Genomic DNA, 17626 nt, shown 5'->3' with positions numbered 1-17626 from the left:
CTTTATAAGTGGCACTAATGTTATACTTCTATTTACGTAATCAACCTCCTCTAGATGGTCAATAGGGCTACGGTCAACTTCCAAAACTAAAGAGCTTGAAATACAGGAGCAATGGAAAAGCTCAGAACCCTTTCCATTCAAGTGACCTGCCATGAGATTACGGTAAGGTTATCTAAAAATCTTAATTGAATAATCGACTGGTTAAGAATTCGAATTGCAATGGTAGCATTTGTATCACCTTATGTACATTTCATCTTGGTAAAATAAGGGTGCTTCTAGGATGCTGTTGGTAGTAAAGTATTTTATGACTTACATTATTTCGACCGATAAGTTATTTCACAGGAAACATTTTCTAGATTTGTTTCTTATATAGAATTTCTATAAGCAAATTATTTATTGGAGTGAATAGGCATACTGAAGTTGTAACATTGTAAACAGTGGTTAGCATTCCCTGGATGGCAGCGCTATTCGTTGTTCCGTTCCCTTCGGGTTTCGCTTTCTCAAACCCTCCCTCCCCTTTGTGGCTTTTTTGCCGATTTTGACTGCTGAGGTGATTCCGCCATGCTTTGTCCACTTGTATGAAAGCTCACTGGCAGCGAGCAGATGGTAACATGGTCAACTGCAATTACGTGTTGCTATGACGCCATATTGACGTCGCTCTGTATCACCTCGATGTGTAGTGCTATAGTCTACATCTATATACACCGCCCCCGCGAAGAGCTATGCTTGTTAAGTACGTCTTACCACAGCTCACTACCGACTGTTGAGTGAATGCTCAATTTTTAAGAACTCAGGTTCTTTCAAGAGCTATAAGCATTACATGAAATATGTTTAAAATAATGGGTTATTATTACTATTAAGACATGTGCGATAGATAACCTCACAAGGAAGGTACGAGTTGCATCTATAAATAGGTTTTGAGCTTAAACGTTGCAAAGCTATAGGTAGTTCGACTTAATATAATAAATATAGAATCAATATGAATCCAATCGCGCTGTTGAATTTTTGGTAATCGGAACCTTTTCGTTACTTGGAAACCTCTTCCAATTCCAAGTTAGGGAACCCAGCTCTGTGCGAAGAACGAGCAATAAAAAAATTATTATCAATCTTACTTATTGATCGGTTGTACCGTGTAAGTTCTACTAGTTACATTTCGAGATTCACTTGCGCAATAATGGTGCTAATCGAATACCTCGGAATAACATGCTAAGTGCCTTAACAATATATCTACCCATGATATGTCTGAAAGAAGAAAAACCAAGGAAGAATTTGTACAGTGACAACCTTTGATGGTAAGTTCTGTAGGAATATTTGATTTCTGTAAATGCGCCATGTTCTCATTTCTGTAAATGGTAGCAGTCTATATGAACGAGATCTAATTTTAATTGTTTAGTTACCTTTTTGTTTAGATTAAGATGCATAGTCAATTTTTTGCGTCTTTTTCAGAAGTATATGTCAAATAAAATAGTCTCTACACAGCCAAAGATCAAACATATATGGCATTTCATTTATAGCTGAAGGTATATATACCAAAAATTATGACCAATGTCATCAACTGTAAAAGTTTATATCTCCTAAATTAGTATATTATATTTCCGTGCTATCAAGAAATATGTGTCAACAAACAGTTTTACCCCGAAGTAGCCGTTTGCTTTAAGTAATAATATTTAATTTTTTGCTACAACTATAGAGTCACATCATTAGCAGATTATTCTCCTACGTACACGCTGCGTATTCAACCACTTTATAATTACATGGTAAGCTTGCCTTTATTTTTCTGATTTCAGTACATATGTTGATATTTGTTGGTGGACACATCGACATTAGTCCTTATAATTTTTATTTATTTCGTCATTATTTTAATGCTATTTTAATATGTATCTTGGATTATTTACACTCGTAGCTCCTCTGCCACCTATGGAACTAGTGGACTTTGATTTGAATACGAAATACAAAATGAAACTACGCCACTCCTAGTAAACCAAATCAGCATATGCTGCGAGCAAGAATCACCCTTTTTCATTTTTTTCAAACGAGTCACATATTTTCTTACTAATCGATCAGTTAATAAACTAGATAAAACTTCGATAATAGTTTTCGAAGCACAAACCTGTTGCATTTGTTGTCCCATCTCCTGCTGAGACTGCTGCAATGTGCTGTTCATTTCGGTCAGTTTGCTGTTGTCCTATAAAATTCGTTAGGCTTTCATTAGTATTTTGTCAGCAGTTGATGTTAATGATTTGACTAGATGCTAGATTTGGCTCTGACGACATAGAAATTTGATAGGACAACCACCAACCACCAAGGCCATTTGTGGCACACAGATACAATACTACACACCTTATGTGAAAAGGAAAGTACTTGTTTAATCCTAACAATGCATAGTGTTTTTGCTTATTCTACTAATCGTTGATTGAGAAAACGGTTAATGGGAATAATGCATGGCCGCATTTAAACAATTGGAAAAGATATAGACTACGTACACTTGCTGTGAGTGCTTACTATGTTAAAATGATTGCATAGGTCGACAAACCTTTTTAAGTCCCTCAATATCCTTCTGGAATTGAGTAACGGCGTTTAGGGACTTCTCGAGTTTATCTCTCAACTCTCGGTTTTCGGCTTCATACTTCTGCGTCTGCTGGGCGCTGGTTTGGATCTGTTGTTGAAGTGCAACAATTTGTTTGTTATATCGTTCGAGCTCTGCCTTCATCTGCGCTTCAGCCTCGCCAGGACGTCCTGTAAATAGTCAATTGTAAAAAAAATGGTATGCTTAATTTTTGTACAGACCTTGCGCGTTTAATTTTCTTTAATATGTTATCCTCTTACTTTTTTTCTTATGTAACGCAATATTTGTCGACAACCGAAAACGCAGACTGATAATGGCCATTACCTCACAGATCAAAGACACCAACAGAGCAATCTTGCAGATTATATATATATATAAATGCTACACAATGGTTGGATGCATTCTATCTGAGGAATGCAACGGGGAAGAAATATCATTAATGACGAAAGGTGGTAAAATAGTTCTACATGAAGCGGGCCATGACGAATCAATCTGAACCTGAGTTACCTGAGTTGATGGAGCGTAATCTCTCGAGTTCTCCGCTCAATTCCTGTACGGCCATCTCCAACCTGTTCCTCTCTTCCGCCGTCCTGTACAGTTCCTGTTGTACCCGCTCCAATTGCTCTGATAGCTGCTTCGTTTCACTACGCAACTGCTCGTTAGCACCTGCGAACATGGTTACCGAGAAAGCCCCATCTTTCTAATATCATTCAAGTTGTCTTTAGTTGTTATTTACACACATTCAGATGATTTCTTTTCGGAGGTGGAGGAGACCTCGACCTGTGAAAACGTCTCTTTTCACAGATCCTGCGCAGTATGTATATATATGGTATAAAATAGCAGTAACATATAGTGAAAATGTTTAGTTACGCCTAACAAAAACACAGCTTATTCTAAAAATTTTCCATAAGTTCTCGTGTGCTCACCTTTGTCCTTGGGCAGATTTTGCTGAACTTGTGCGATATATTTTTCGCTATCTTCAAGGTCCTGCTTTAATCGGTCTACTTCCATTTGTAATCGCTGGTTTTCGGATACCGCCTTTTGTAGCTCCTATAAAAAACAAAAACTAATTAAATCTGACATCTATTCATTATTAAATATATGTGTAGTCCCAGAACAAATGCTCCGCTAGATGTGAATTCGTATCGAAAATGACAATAATAACTGGTATTGTCCATAAGGGCAAAAGCAATACCAAAGGAAAACGAACTATAACCACTATAAACCACTATATTTACACCGGTTATTATATATATATATATATATATATATATATATATATATATATATAAACAATACGTGTAAAGACACATATGGATGGCTTGATTTTGAGCTAAATACGCACCAATAAGATCGCGTTAATTATAACTCTTGCCGATATCGAATGGATATAAGTGAAGAGAGTCAAACCTGGACCTTCGACTCAGGATGGAATTTGTACCCCAGTGTTTAACAACCCCCCAACCAATAATGTTGACAACGGAGGAGACAGCTTCATTATCGTGACAGATATACGGGCGTGAGTCCTGGTATCCATGTACTCGTACAAAAGAAAACACGTGTCACTCGAAACGGACTGGTAAAAAAGCATAAGACCTTTATGACCATAAAATACGTAGGATTGAAGGTTCTGGCTTGTTAAAAAGCCATTGATAAAAGCAGCCACGTTCGATATTCTCTTGGAAATAAAAATTTTCCGCTTCTGAAAGTGGAGTCATGAAGGGCAGAAGACAATGAACGTAAAACAACAACGAGTTCCTACAAATATGAAGCTTACAAGATGGCAGAGTTGTCTTTAACGTACACCGCAAGTGGTGCACGTTTTCAATTTTAGCTCACAGTCAGTCCGTCTAGAAATGAAAGTTGTCTAAGACTAAAAAAAGACACTATAATATAAATGTTTAGGCATCACTTCGAACCCGGGCCGCAGGAACTGAAATAAAGGAAAAGAGGGTTGAAATTATCTCACATCGGAATCCTTTCGTGTATCATAGATACCGCAATAAAAGAAATTTTATGCTCGAACAAACTGAGAGCGGTTGCGAGAAACAAACGATGCGCTGCTTCGACCGCCCACACGGCTGGTGTTGCTTTCCTCTTCCTGTTGACGGAACCTATTAACCCAAATATGGGAATAAGGGAGCGATAGGTCAATATAAGCGAGAAGTTACTGGCCGCTGCCTTGCCTTGCCTTGCCTTGTCTTCTGAAATCCGATACTTATCATGTCCTTATCTCGTTTATCGTCAGTACAAACACTGCGATAACCGCATAGACTTCCACTAAAGTGCTGTATTTGTGACATGCTAGACTAGTATATAAGTAAGTCGTCTCATTTACTTATAAATTAATGGATGGTATGTGTGATGGATGTCATCTATACCTGGTCGGATCTTCCAAGGAGTTCCCTGAGTCGATCCACCTCTGATTTGTCGAGTTTGGAGGGCGGTCGAGGGGGCAGGCCTTGTTCGATTTGTGAACGAGCTTGCGATAACGCATTTTGAAGTGACTCACGCTCCTGTGCAAATTGACATTTTATTACGATTATCCATTGACTAGCTCATATATTTGGAAAAGGTAAGAGTGACACGGAGCTATAAATACGCAAGCAGTGTTCATGTTCAAGAGAGGTAGCAAATGCAATTTTTATAGAAGACGTAGACTCTTCCATAACACAGACTCACACCAATGTGGATTACTTAGATTGGCATAAATGATTGCGTGTTCCAATAAATAGTGTAAAATTTTTAGTAAAACTTACTATGTTGACATGGTTTGCCAATATCTATTCTAGTGTCATTAGGTAAGAACTGTACTAGGCCGACAAGTACGTAGGTTTTCTTTCCAATCGTCAACTATGCATCGAATTATAAATTCGGGAAATAGATGATATGATGTTGACGACGATTGATTGCTGTTATTAAATTACTTTTTGCTATTGTTTTTACCTTCTGCAGCCGGGTGAGTTCGGTCTGCTGCCTCTCTAGCCGGTCCTTCAGCCTTTCGTTGTCCACGAACAACCTCTCGATTTCCTGTTTCTGTCGTTGTTCAACAGAGGAAAATGCCGACGTTCGGCCCGCGCTGGCCTCCAACTCGCATCTCAGCCGTTCCATTTCCAGTTGCTGCGATGAACGCTGCTCCTGCAGTTTCTTGATTTCTGCACGAGCGTTTTCGTACCTGGTATTAAAAGGCAGTTAGAGTAATTAATTTGCGTTAAAATTTTCAATGCTTCAGAACGCGTGACATTTCGTTGTTATATACAAATATATGCTGGGTGTTGTAACGTTAGTAATGCACAAAATATGAATCAATCAATGGAATGTAGAAATAGTATGTAGAAATATGTATTTAATACGTTAGTAATAACGTAGATTAGCACTACGGTCATAACGGTAATGATTATCGTAACTGTAACTTTTGCCTTCATATATTAGCCCTAAAGTATACAGTTAACTGCATCCAACAGAATTGCCACATCGGTTACGAGCAGTGCCTGTACCAAACATTAGGTGAAAATCATTTAGATGACATAATCAAATTCCATGGATTTACTCACCTATCTCTCGCCTTTTCAATTTCGAGGTAGAGACGTTCCATTTCGGCCTGTTGGGACTTCCTCTCCTCAGCGGTCAACCCACGATCACCCACCGCACGCTCCAACTCACTTCTCAGCCTAAAAAAAATAAGTGTTGACATTAAAACTACAATTTAATAAAACGCTTTAAATGAATCAAGTTTATCTAAGACAGGCGCACTTTTACCGGTCTTGAAGAAAAATGACTATGATTAATCTGACGAAAGCCTTTAAAAAGGTTAGCAAGTAGAATCAATGGCAGTTCTCGTGCCTATTAACAAGGTCTGTCTTTTTAACAACTTACACTCTCTGTGGTACTTGTGGTAGTTCTTTATATAGTATCATGGAACCCCATCTCATACGTGAGCGAAGCTTCCAGACAAGTCGTGATTCTTTGTTGGAGTATGATCTAGTGTTTAAATCAGTTTTGTTGCAATTATTATAATCATTATTTATTACTCTGTATAAATAATCGCAGTCCGTCAACAAAGGGTTTTCAGCTTGGGTGCAAACAGACATGGTTTTCTATAACTGAGTTTCTGTGTCAGTACCTAGGTCAGTCTCAATGAGTTTATCTCGGGTTTCTCCAGTAAATCTACGAAACGGATGGCAACCATGAAAGCAGCTATTAACCGTAATGATGATTCCTCATTGCATTATTGTTATGCTATACTAATTCAGTGTTCACTCAAACTAAAGTGATTTTTGTTAGGAAAGTTACTAGCAGGAACTCAATTTCAAGCCCGTCACAACTTTGTCATTAGATGTCGCTTATCTTTTGCTATTGTTACTAACTAACATAAATCGCATAGCCGTTTTAATCGTGGCCGTTTTAAGTGGAATACGCAGAGCCAGGATGAACGCACCGCGTCAAAAATAAGGCAGTGGTTTCCTGGCCGCACCCCTTTGCACGCCCCATCGGATAGTGAGGATGATGGTATCCAGAAAATATGTTTGGCCACAGCCTGTATCAATGTCCTACAATGAAACTCATTACAAAAGATTGCGCCGGATCCACGTAGCCTAGAACAATATGTAAAGTCGCCTTTTTTAAATATCATAAGCTTTTTATTAAAGCATTTTAGGAGACGCCTAGAAGACAAGTCGGTTCAATGATTACTCTTAAAGTAATTAAATTTCTTGACATTGTTGGTTTTTATCGACAGCTGTAATATAACACACATTCACGTGTCTTTGTGTGTTCGATCATCAGTGATCCTACACATCGCTACTGTTGCACGTGTCAGGGCTCAAGTGGACACAGACATTGCAATCTGCAGTACTTACTGAAAGCCTCTTGTAGAGCGATCCCATACAACAGACGAATTACAAACAATAAACAAAACAAGGGTCAACTTTACAGCAGCGCATTTCTTTACTCATTTTTGGTCTTTCTTTATTTTTGTTCGCCTAATCAGACCCAACTATATTCTTGTATGACAAAAATATTTTTCAATACCTTAGAAATCACATGTCTCCATATTTGATCATACGTGTCGTATAATAAGTACATGCCATTAAGCATATCAGAGTCTAGACAAATATTCTTTCAATGAGTATATAAAAAGAGCACCTGAACCCGAAAACTAACCACTATTGTGCCCTTCATTTCGTTTCTGCTTACGCTCAACCAAAGCGCTTCATTTTATTATGACATTTTATTGTTTATTTGTGAGCTCGATTTTTAGAAGTACGTCTTTCACTGTAACGTTGTCAGCTACATTTTGGGTTTGTAAACTTCCGGCTTTTTTCGTTCGTGGTTATCCGCGACAACCCCATAGGTATTTCTATCCGGATTTTACGGTCGCTAGTACAACCTTTATTAGCTTACTTACAATCGAATCATATTGTCGAGGAAAGTAGTCATTTATACATAATAAGATTATTATTAATATGATGAAACAAAACTAGGTCGACATGATCTCGGTAGTGGTCGCCCGTACAAGCTGACGTAAATCAATGTTATAATGTGCAACCAGCAAGCCAACGAGAATTGACTCAAGAAACGCTATTATCAGACGATAGCTGGCATCCGCATCAATAGAGCTGGTGTCCGGGAAGTGCCCAGGTCAGAAGACGGAGTCAAAAGCTATATATATATATATATATATATAAACTTACTAGAGTAAGTTACTAACCAAACGCAGTGACAGCCAGTGTAACAAAAATGAATTGTCAGATAAAACACGCAATTCGTGTGCACGTAGCCGAAAATACACAACGAAACTGTGTAAAATGTGCTATACTTACTAAAGTAAGTTATTAGTGTCTATAGAGCAGAAACGTTTGCAATGTAACCATTAGTATTTTATTATAGTATTTTTCAAAAACTAGGTGACAAAACTATCACCTAACAATGTCTATATCATTCACTTCAAAGATGTAAAAAAATAACGCACATTATTATTGTCAAAATGTTAAGACCTACCTGTTTTCAGGTGGGGACAATATTCGTTGAATTTGAGCCAGCACCGAACGTTCAATTAAAAATATAATCAAAATTATAAAAAGAAAAAAAATCTAATAAAACCAAGATCTTCAGTACAAAGGAAACCTTTTTCTATCATTTTGTTTCTGATATTATAACATGAAACAACTTCATAAATAATAAATAAAAGTATTTTTACCTTAGGAGATCCTCTTGTGCCTTGTCTCTTTGCGTGCTCATTTTCTCGACGTCTTGCTGCGCTCTCTCAAGTTTATCAGTAACCTTCTCGAGGTCGATGCGCAAGCGCTCGATTTCGCCTTGGTTCTTATCAATCGTCGTTTGCATCTGCTTGATTTGACGCTCTGCACGATCCAGCTCCGCCTCAAGCCTAAACGCATAGTCAACATACAAAATCATTATCCAGTGACGCCGTATTGTAACTTTGTATTGTAATAATGTCTGTAATGAGAACGGCCTAAAGGTGCAGGCTTTTTGAGATTCAACATAAATAGACGCACAAAATGGCCATTAGTAGGATTGTCCAAATGGATTAATTCGACAACATGTGTGTCATTTACACATGCCGATATATAAAGAAAATTATTTAATCGGTTTACGTGAACTAACCTGTGGTTTTCTTCCTCAAAATGATCTTTATCGACAGTGATCTTTCGAATGTCATTTTGATACTTCTCCATCTTCTCATATGCTGCTTCTAACTCGAGTTGAGTCTGGGCGAGCTCGTCTTGCGCCTTGCTGTTTCGCTGCGCCTTCTCGTACTCGAGTGTAATGCGATCAAGTTCCTGCTGCAAATGGTCCCGGTCTGCCTGGACCTTTCGCATATCTTGTGCTAGCTTGTCGTGACGTTCCTTGTAGAGTTCGGCGTCGACCATGGCCCTGTCCAAATCCTGCCGATACTGGTCTTCAGTGTCCTTGAGCTTGGCCAGTTGAGCGTTGGTTCTCATGTACATTTCTTTCACGCCTTCAAACTCGTCCATAGCCCGTTTGTGCTCGTCCTTGGTCTTACTAAGCACCTGTCCACAGCGGTCATGTTCAACCACAAGCCGGTCCATATCCTTCTGTAGCTGTTCATGCCGAGTCTGCATCTTGTAGACGTCGGCCTGAACGCGGTCCACTTTCTCCAGTGCCGTTTGGGCCTCGGCCCGCGCAACTTCCTTGTCCTGGAGGGCCTTATCTAGAAGTGTCTGTGCTTTCTCATACTTCTCTCTGACGAGGCGGAGGTCACCAGAGGCCGCCTCTGCCTCTCGTTGGTACCGATCGATCTGAAGGAAGCTCTTGTCGTGACGCTCTTTAAGCATCTCAAACTCGGCTATGGCGGCGTCCCGCTCTTTGCCAGTCTTTATCAATTGACCTTGCAACGCTTCCGCCTTTTCTTTATGGCTGTCCATGTCGGCGACTGCCAGATCGCGCTCCTTCTGAAGTCTTACTAGCGATGAGTTCAAACGCTCGTATTTCTCTTTGAATGCCTCCTTCTCGGTCAGGGCCATGTCGCACTCTTTCTGCAGCCGTTGGACTTGAACCTGATGGATATGATCGAATAAAAGAGAACAAGTTTAACAACAGCCACGCCCGCTGGATAAGGTCGTGTCAATAACGGTTCACAATAGGCTAGCTTGTATTTGCTGGTGTCATTTCTTTCACCGCCATATACAGCACATCACAAATGGAAGAAATCCTTAGAAAGCATGAAAACTAAGAAATGAAAAATTAATTTATTGCCGGACATATAGACCCAACGAGCACAGCGCTATAAATAGTGATCAACTCACCTGCAGTGAATTGACTTGCGACTGAAGGGTTTCAGCTTCACCTTGCGCTCTCTCTCGATCAGTTTGGTAGCGGCGAAGCTCTGTGCTTACTTTATCTAATTTTTCTTGCAATCTGCGTAATCATGGAGCAAAGGACGAAAAACAACGAAAAGCGAAAACATATCTAATAAGCTTCTCTTCTTGAGGACAGATATATTTTTTACGTTTACTAATTGCGATTGTCGAAGAGCTACTAGTTTGTAATACAAATTAAGTATAAATGTTTGACACGGAACTTCATTTCCATTCACGGATTTCAAATATGAATTACGCCACAGCGTAATAGTGGCTAGTACTACGAGCATAGTCCCCTTTGAAAAATTCGGTTATTTTTTAGTGTTCCCTTACAGGAGATCATGCATGTATTCTAGGTTTATAAATATAGTGTAATTTATTCAATTTATAATTCCGTTTTATGTTTACTCGAATGTGTCTTGTTTTTAAATTTGAGTACAACTTATTGAAGTGTTATTTTCTTGTGGGCTTTGTACTTTTTCGAAGTAAGAAGCGGCAACGAATTCAAGCATGGTTTCTAGGAACATCGTCCATGAGGCGTGTACCCATGGCTTCCTTACCTTCGTTTAAGATAAATAATACCACAGACACCGTTTTTGGTTTCTATTTGTTAAATTTTGCTGGAGTGGCACGATTTGCGGGGTGGAACAAATACGATTATTGGAAAATCTGTGGTGAATGACAGAGGAATAGGTCTTTGATGTCAGAGGTTCTGCAAACGAACGGTTTCGCTTCCTGCGATGTGACAAAAGGGCGTCAGCCTATCCTGTGATAAATGCAACAGAGTACTCCATGCTGCATGATGCCGAACAACAGCTGTCAAGACAAAGCAGCTGGCGGACTCAGCGGAATGATTGAGTCGTTTGTTGGAATAAACAGGGCGACTGGGCGAATTATGAAACGTATACTATGCCGCTGAAACGCGATGTCAAAGCGTTCACAGCATTTTTACTGGGCCGTATTGAAGCTTCAAATAGTAAAGAGGAAATTGTACAAAGCAAATAGAACGCGTCTTTCAACCGCAGCCCCGACGGATAAGGGCATGAATATATTTAAATAGCAGGAAATGATCGTGTAGCGCCCTGTCGACAAAGACAGTGCTGCTTGTAAGCAATGATATTGTCGACCATTTTAGAGCGACTTTGCAACAACTTATGCCCCGGAAAGTCCCCATTGCGTTACGTGCAGCCGCTAAAATAAATATAGGTAGTGTGATGCCCAACACAGACGAGCATTTCGATATTTCGAATCTCCCGGTGATCATCTTTCCATAAACAGGCTATCTCAAGTACATGGAGTTCAAGAAAGATTAATTAATAGCAGAACCTGGGTTTCTACGATACTAAAGAGCTACATTTGGAATCAGAGTTTCATGAGCTATATACCTTCCTTTTCGAATCGAGCTGTGAGGCCGCTCTTGCTGAAAGGGCAGCTCCAAAGGGTGTGCCTTTCACAGTCGCGCCTCTGTCAATCATCCAGCGTCAAGTCGTTCAGAAGAGCCGGCACAGAGATAAAGGTAATATATATATATATACCCGTATAACGTACCCAGGTAGGTCCTTTTTAGAAGTGAAACTCAAGGATTGGAGGGGATTGCATAAATCCATCTGTAGCACAGGCTAAGCAGCACCGGAGCACCATCGTCGGTCCAGTCTTACAAAGAAGACTCCTCAGGATCCAGAACGATTGTACGATGTGTCGTCATTAGTCACGGTATCGCAACAACTTTTCCCTACCACGGGCAATGGAAGACTTTCTGATTGCTGTCCTAATCGCGGAAAACGTCTAACAGGAACAAAAGCTTCAAATTTCGCAGCCAGTTTTCAGCAGACCTGATTCAAGGTAAACACCTCAATCTCTTGTTTTTTTCAGTCCCACCTAAAGATAACTCCAAAAAGAAGTATGGACCCAGAAATATCATGAAGGTTTTTCTTTATGCAGACCACTTAATTATTCATGTAAGCGGTCAATTGTCACATTCTGACGTCTCGGAATTAGATCTAACAATCAAAGTAACCAGACAAATGCACGAGGGACGGCAGAGTTGTGCTGCCTCAAAGTTGCCACATACAAAGTGAACGCAATCCGGAAGAATTTGCCTGCGAAGAGACTCAAGCAAGTGAAGCAGGCAAAGGCTTCGCTCCTTTACAGGTCCATGGGGTTGCACTGAAAAACGCGCGACATTTTTGCCTACCTACTGGCAGCGACGTGAATCCTCGCAAAGGACCAATTGTCACCATTTCAGTCTACCGTCAACGCTTCAATCCAACGGGACCTAAAGACTTGACAGGCTTGTTGTGGTTTCCGTCATCGCAGACTACGGAGAATCTATGATCCTGTAGGCAATCTTATAATATGTCATGCTTCTTGTTACTGACAAATGTGATCGCTGAACAGCTTGTAATATTATATAATGGTATATAATTCAATAATCTCTAGGTCCTATTATTTTATGGAATCCAAGAGGGCTATTTTCAAAAGCGATTTATGATCTTAACGTCAGTTCTACTGGTAAAACCGTGATGTGTATAGTATAGCAAATCAAGTTAAAAATGTATACATTGAAAGGTTTGAATGCTATCTGGCAAGAATGAACACACGAACTCGATCGTGTTTTTTAGTTCGGTAAGACTGAGTTACAGTAAGGGATTAAGCCAAAGCTCTTCGAAATTTTCCTGCTCTGCTGGTTTGGACGAGGAGAGGCGCAGGCGTTGGGCGGGTATCTAACCTAGTGAAAGAAAGTAGTCACAGGGCCGCCAACAACAAACGAATTGTGCATGTTCATTATTATTATTAGCGCCTTAAACTAAGGACAGTCCAAAGGAAGTAGCAGTTTCACGTCGCTTACCTGTCGCCGTCCATCTGCGCCTTGTCGAGTGCCGCCTGCGTTTTATCGTATTGCGCTTGCACTTTGCTTAGCGTTCCCTGGACGCGTTCAAGCTCGGATTTAAGCTTTTCAGTTTCTCCTTGTTGCGAGTCCTTTTCCAGGTGGTACCGCGCGATCATACCCTGCACTCTGTTGGTTGGGGGGTAGTAGTTATATAACTACGGTACTACTAGGTAACTACTAGGTACGGAACAAGCGTCAAAGCAAATAAACTCAAGCGAATTTCCCTGTTTAGAAATTCATAGTAGATGCAAGAGGCGTTCTCATAATTTTGCAAAAGTAGGTTTACACTTAAGAAAGGTGGATTTACGATTATTTAAATGGAAAGACTGTGCGCAGATACGGATCATTAGAACTCTAACACTGATTGCGCTACGAGACTGGTTATAAGATCCGTAATCCGAAACATGTAAATAAAATATAGTCATTGGTTCATACTTCGTTTTTATATAATATTATCGACCCCCTGGCCCTTGTTCTAGTGTTTTGGCATGCGTATACTTCGTTAAACCTAACTTTTTGCAAAATTTAATTGTCACAACAGGTTGCATGCATTTTATGATAAATTCTAAATAAGTTCGAGCCGTTGTTAGTCCTTTTATAGCTTATGGTTTTGATATTGACGCTTATCTTAGAACAGGAAATCGAAGAGATCCGGAAAAATATTTAAAAAAAAAATAGAAGATGTCAAACAATAAACAACTACAAACGGTTGGCACGATTTGAACTGCTTACACATGGTCAATTTAATTTCAGATACAGACACCTGGTTTCTTTTATTGTACCATTTATAGACCACTTAGGACTTTTCTAATTCGAAAGCATACTTATAAATAGGTTTTAATCTACAAAATTTACCTGCTCAGGCTAAGAATAAATTCAGATGACTTTAGATTAAGCACTAAAGTGATGTAGTGTGCATTTTGTGCACGACTAAGTCAAACCTGACATAAAATGCTATATATTTATACACAAATGTGCCACGGATCACTGCATCCTGGGTCCGTGATCGGCTTTAGTAGTCAAACACAGTAGAAAATGCGAAAAAGAATGCAGGCGTATGAGCATTGGTTGCTCCTCCCTGATTCAGTTTTCTTCAGCTCTGGCCGACTCTTCGGCCTGAACTATAAACCTAGCTTTGCCTCTCATTATGGATATAACGTGGCTAGTAATGTTTAGGACACTGACTATGATAGCAACGATTTTCCAACGTGTATGGGTTTCTATACGACACGAACCTGTCTGTGCTATTGATGAAGTGACTCGTAGTTGTACTTGCTACTTACCTGTCATACTCTTCCTGCAGGGCTTCCCGCTCGGATTGTGCATTCTCTAGTTTCGCCTTAAGCCGGTAGATCTCGCCTTGAGAGCGTTCCACCTTCTCCTGAAGTTGGTCGACCTCTGCGCACTTCCGGTCCGTCTCTGCTTGATTCATTCGAAGTTCAGCTTGCGCCCTTCGGAGTTCAGACTGAGTTTTATCTAATTTTTCCTGTAATTCAAATATAATATTACACATACGATTTATACAAAACTAGCTAGTTTAGGTGTTGATTCGGAAGAGAGGTATAGTGCACTGCAGCTGTCGAAAAGTCTAACGGGATTGACTCCAGGGAGTTGGCTAGGGCAAATAATACATTATATATGTATACCATATTGCTCGTTGAGCATACTATATTCTTTTTTATTTAGGTGAAAAATCAACGATGTTTATCTCAATACGCTCTCTCAACACGTATTAGGCGATGATTTAGGCCAAATTAAGACACTTTGTATTGACTGACAAGCTGGCAGTACTCGCTTTTAAAGGACAGAGTTGTTTAGCTAGCTGTGCCTAATGGTTCGAGATGAAATCTTTCACTGCTGTGTAGGCATAAAAGCAGCCTTGGCTACTATATTTTACTTATACATATAGGATGCTACTATAAGCCGTAATACTAGTAAAAATTGATGCTAAAGTATGTCAATACGGCTTCTTGCTTTAGTAATGAAACACACTATGATATAATACCAACGTTTAAGTTTATCTACGAGGTTCAGAACACTCGGAATATGCTAACTTCATTATGTATTTGTATAGATGTTCGTGTGTGTCACCTGTAAACGTTCAAGTTCCTCGGAACTGGGGTAGAGGGACCTGGCTGGCGAGGCTCCGAGACGGCTCCTCGACGAGCCCCGTTCATCTCTGTCTCCCCAGTCGCCTCGTTCCCGAGATCGATCTCGATCCCGGTCTCGATCCCGCTCACGTTCCCGCTCGCGTTCACGAGATCGCTCCCGACTCTCCCGCGTTAACCGGGCCTCCAATCTGTCTATGTTCTCGCGCAGACGGTCGTTGTCCAGAATAAGCCTACACATACCGACACACATGTTACATACCTTAGGCCATATCTTTGTATGTGTATGTGGTTTTAGTGGTGTGTATATGCATCTATATAGATCGATATATTGCAGTGGACCGCTTTAACTTTGCTGTTGGTAGATAAAAAAATTACTCGCTCTGCGTAAAAGACGCGTATTTATCATTAATTCGTATTATAACGTTCGCCTTTGCATCACTCGGCCACGCTTCTTCGGCGGGACGTCCCATTCTACTGATATTCTCTAACGCCTAGTAGGTTTGATTTCACGTTGAGCTGTCTAATACGTTCCGGGGTCCCTTCAGGTATGTAACGGGCAGGACTTATTTTCGGATTAGTCCAACATAACGTGCTTTTGTTCCATAGATCTTCAGTCTTTCCCGTGACATTCCTATTACTGACCGAGTACTGGCTAGTTGATGCGTCATGATCGATGGTGCTATTTTCAATGACAGGAACATAGCATGGTTTTCATGCGTTACGGTGCCAACACAACTGGGGTCTACTAGTTCGATTCGCTTTGCTTTATCAACCCTAACTCCTACCGGCGGGCTTTGCACATTACTATGTGCTCTTTCAGAATAACGTCAGCAATTGGTGTTTTCCTTTCGGTCGGTGCGTTTCTGGAAGTGCATGTTAGAAATATATAGACTCGGATCGACTTTAGCCGCTGTGATGGAGCTAGTCAGATTCGCGGTTTAGAGGACGTTTATCAGCAACACGCTGAATTTGAGGCTTGTTCATCAGTTCATCTGGTAGTGCGCGTTCAGCCTTAAACGTACTTTTCCAACGAACCGACCTTTTCCATGTCTTTCCTTTAGCAATCTTCAAGTCGAGCAAGCGACCCCTGGCAAATAGGAACAGGCATTACCTCACGACCTGGCCAGGTGGACATACCTGCTCGCGAGCCTTGTACCTATTCGTGATTTCGGCCGTATCGCCGATCATCATACCGCTGCCACCAGAATGAAGCGGACTGACTAAGTTTTGTCGTAAGCTGACAGAACGGAACGCCATCGACGGTATCGGAGAAAGACAATCAGCTTTCCATAGTCCTGCACCAAAAAAAAGTCAATTCCAATAACGTGCTTAATTGCTACTTATGTTTGTAAGAAGATGCTGCTCGGTACAACCCTTCCATGAGGAGACATTAGATCGTTAAGACGGCTGTCGGGTAATGACTTGCCTGGCATTTTCCGAGCGCATTCGGTCCCATTCGTTAGCGGTTCTATTGTGTTCATCGTGGATCTTGTCGAGCTCCGCCCGAACCTGACCCAGTTCCGACTGCGACGTCTCCAGTCGACCTTCAAGCCGATCTTTTTCTGCTGCCGCTTTGTCGAGGCGAACCTGTATCAAAGATGGACGGTCCAATCTTAGAATTTATGTTTTTCGTACGAATTTTACGTGTTCGATCACGGCAAATGGCATACAGAGTTAACGGCTTAACCTAACGTCCTATCTCAGTACCAAATATAACTATTTTAGTAACCAAAATAACTATTTTGGTTGAGTCATACCGCAAAATCAGTCGACTGTATAATTCCGCCCATAGCCTTAACTAGAGATGGAGCAAATCCGTTTTTCAGTTTTAGCGGATACTTGTGCTCAAATTTAAACTGAACAGAAAGTTAAACGAGAGCAGCTGACAAACCATAGATACGTATATATTGCAATAAAAATGGTCGTACGGCTACATTGCTAATATATTATGGCTACCTTCTGGTTTTTTCGGTTCTTGAAATCGGGTGATAGTACGTGCCATACGTATAGATAAATGACTCATTTATAGCATTATAACGATAATAAGTCTGTCGCGGATCACTCCTTCACGGCGGAGTGTTCTCTTAAGTGAGGGTAATAATTAGGCCACCTTCTACTGCGACATGCCTATTTATAACTGTGTGGGTAGCACAACCCACAAATATGTTTATCTAACAGCTACCATTCAAATGGTTCTGTTTTAGACTATGTTACT

At 40.4% G+C, this 17626-nt stretch overlaps 1 protein-coding gene across 1 annotated transcript in view; it reads right to left on the bottom strand.

Moving 5' to 3' along the window:
* brp (ELKS/RAB6-interacting/CAST family member bruchpilot) overlaps nucleotides 1-17626 on the bottom strand; it is a 60026-nt gene that overhangs the window by 24798 nt on the left and 17602 nt on the right. The window contains exons 8-21 of the mRNA XM_086973621.1: nucleotides 16838-16998; nucleotides 15392-15641; nucleotides 14584-14786; nucleotides 13259-13426; nucleotides 10357-10468; nucleotides 9194-10107; nucleotides 8766-8954; nucleotides 6121-6237; nucleotides 5513-5741; nucleotides 4948-5082; nucleotides 3493-3616; nucleotides 3074-3232; nucleotides 2534-2736; nucleotides 2111-2185 (exon numbers count right to left, since the gene is read on the bottom strand). Of these exons, the coding sequence (XP_086829747.1) occupies nucleotides 2111-2185; nucleotides 2534-2736; nucleotides 3074-3232; nucleotides 3493-3616; nucleotides 4948-5082; nucleotides 5513-5741; nucleotides 6121-6237; nucleotides 8766-8954; nucleotides 9194-10107; nucleotides 10357-10468; nucleotides 13259-13426; nucleotides 14584-14786; nucleotides 15392-15641; nucleotides 16838-16998 (3039 nt within the window). The remainder of the gene's footprint in view (nucleotides 1-2110; nucleotides 2186-2533; nucleotides 2737-3073; nucleotides 3233-3492; nucleotides 3617-4947; nucleotides 5083-5512; nucleotides 5742-6120; nucleotides 6238-8765; nucleotides 8955-9193; nucleotides 10108-10356; nucleotides 10469-13258; nucleotides 13427-14583; nucleotides 14787-15391; nucleotides 15642-16837; nucleotides 16999-17626) is intronic.

Source organism: Varroa jacobsoni, unplaced genomic scaffold, assembly GCF_002532875.2.
Source record: "Varroa jacobsoni isolate VJ856 unplaced genomic scaffold, vjacob_1.0 scaffold_226, whole genome shotgun sequence".
Lineage (NCBI taxonomy): Eukaryota > Metazoa > Arthropoda > Arachnida > Mesostigmata > Varroidae > Varroa > Varroa jacobsoni.
This window is presented reverse-complemented; position numbering and strand designations above follow the sequence as displayed.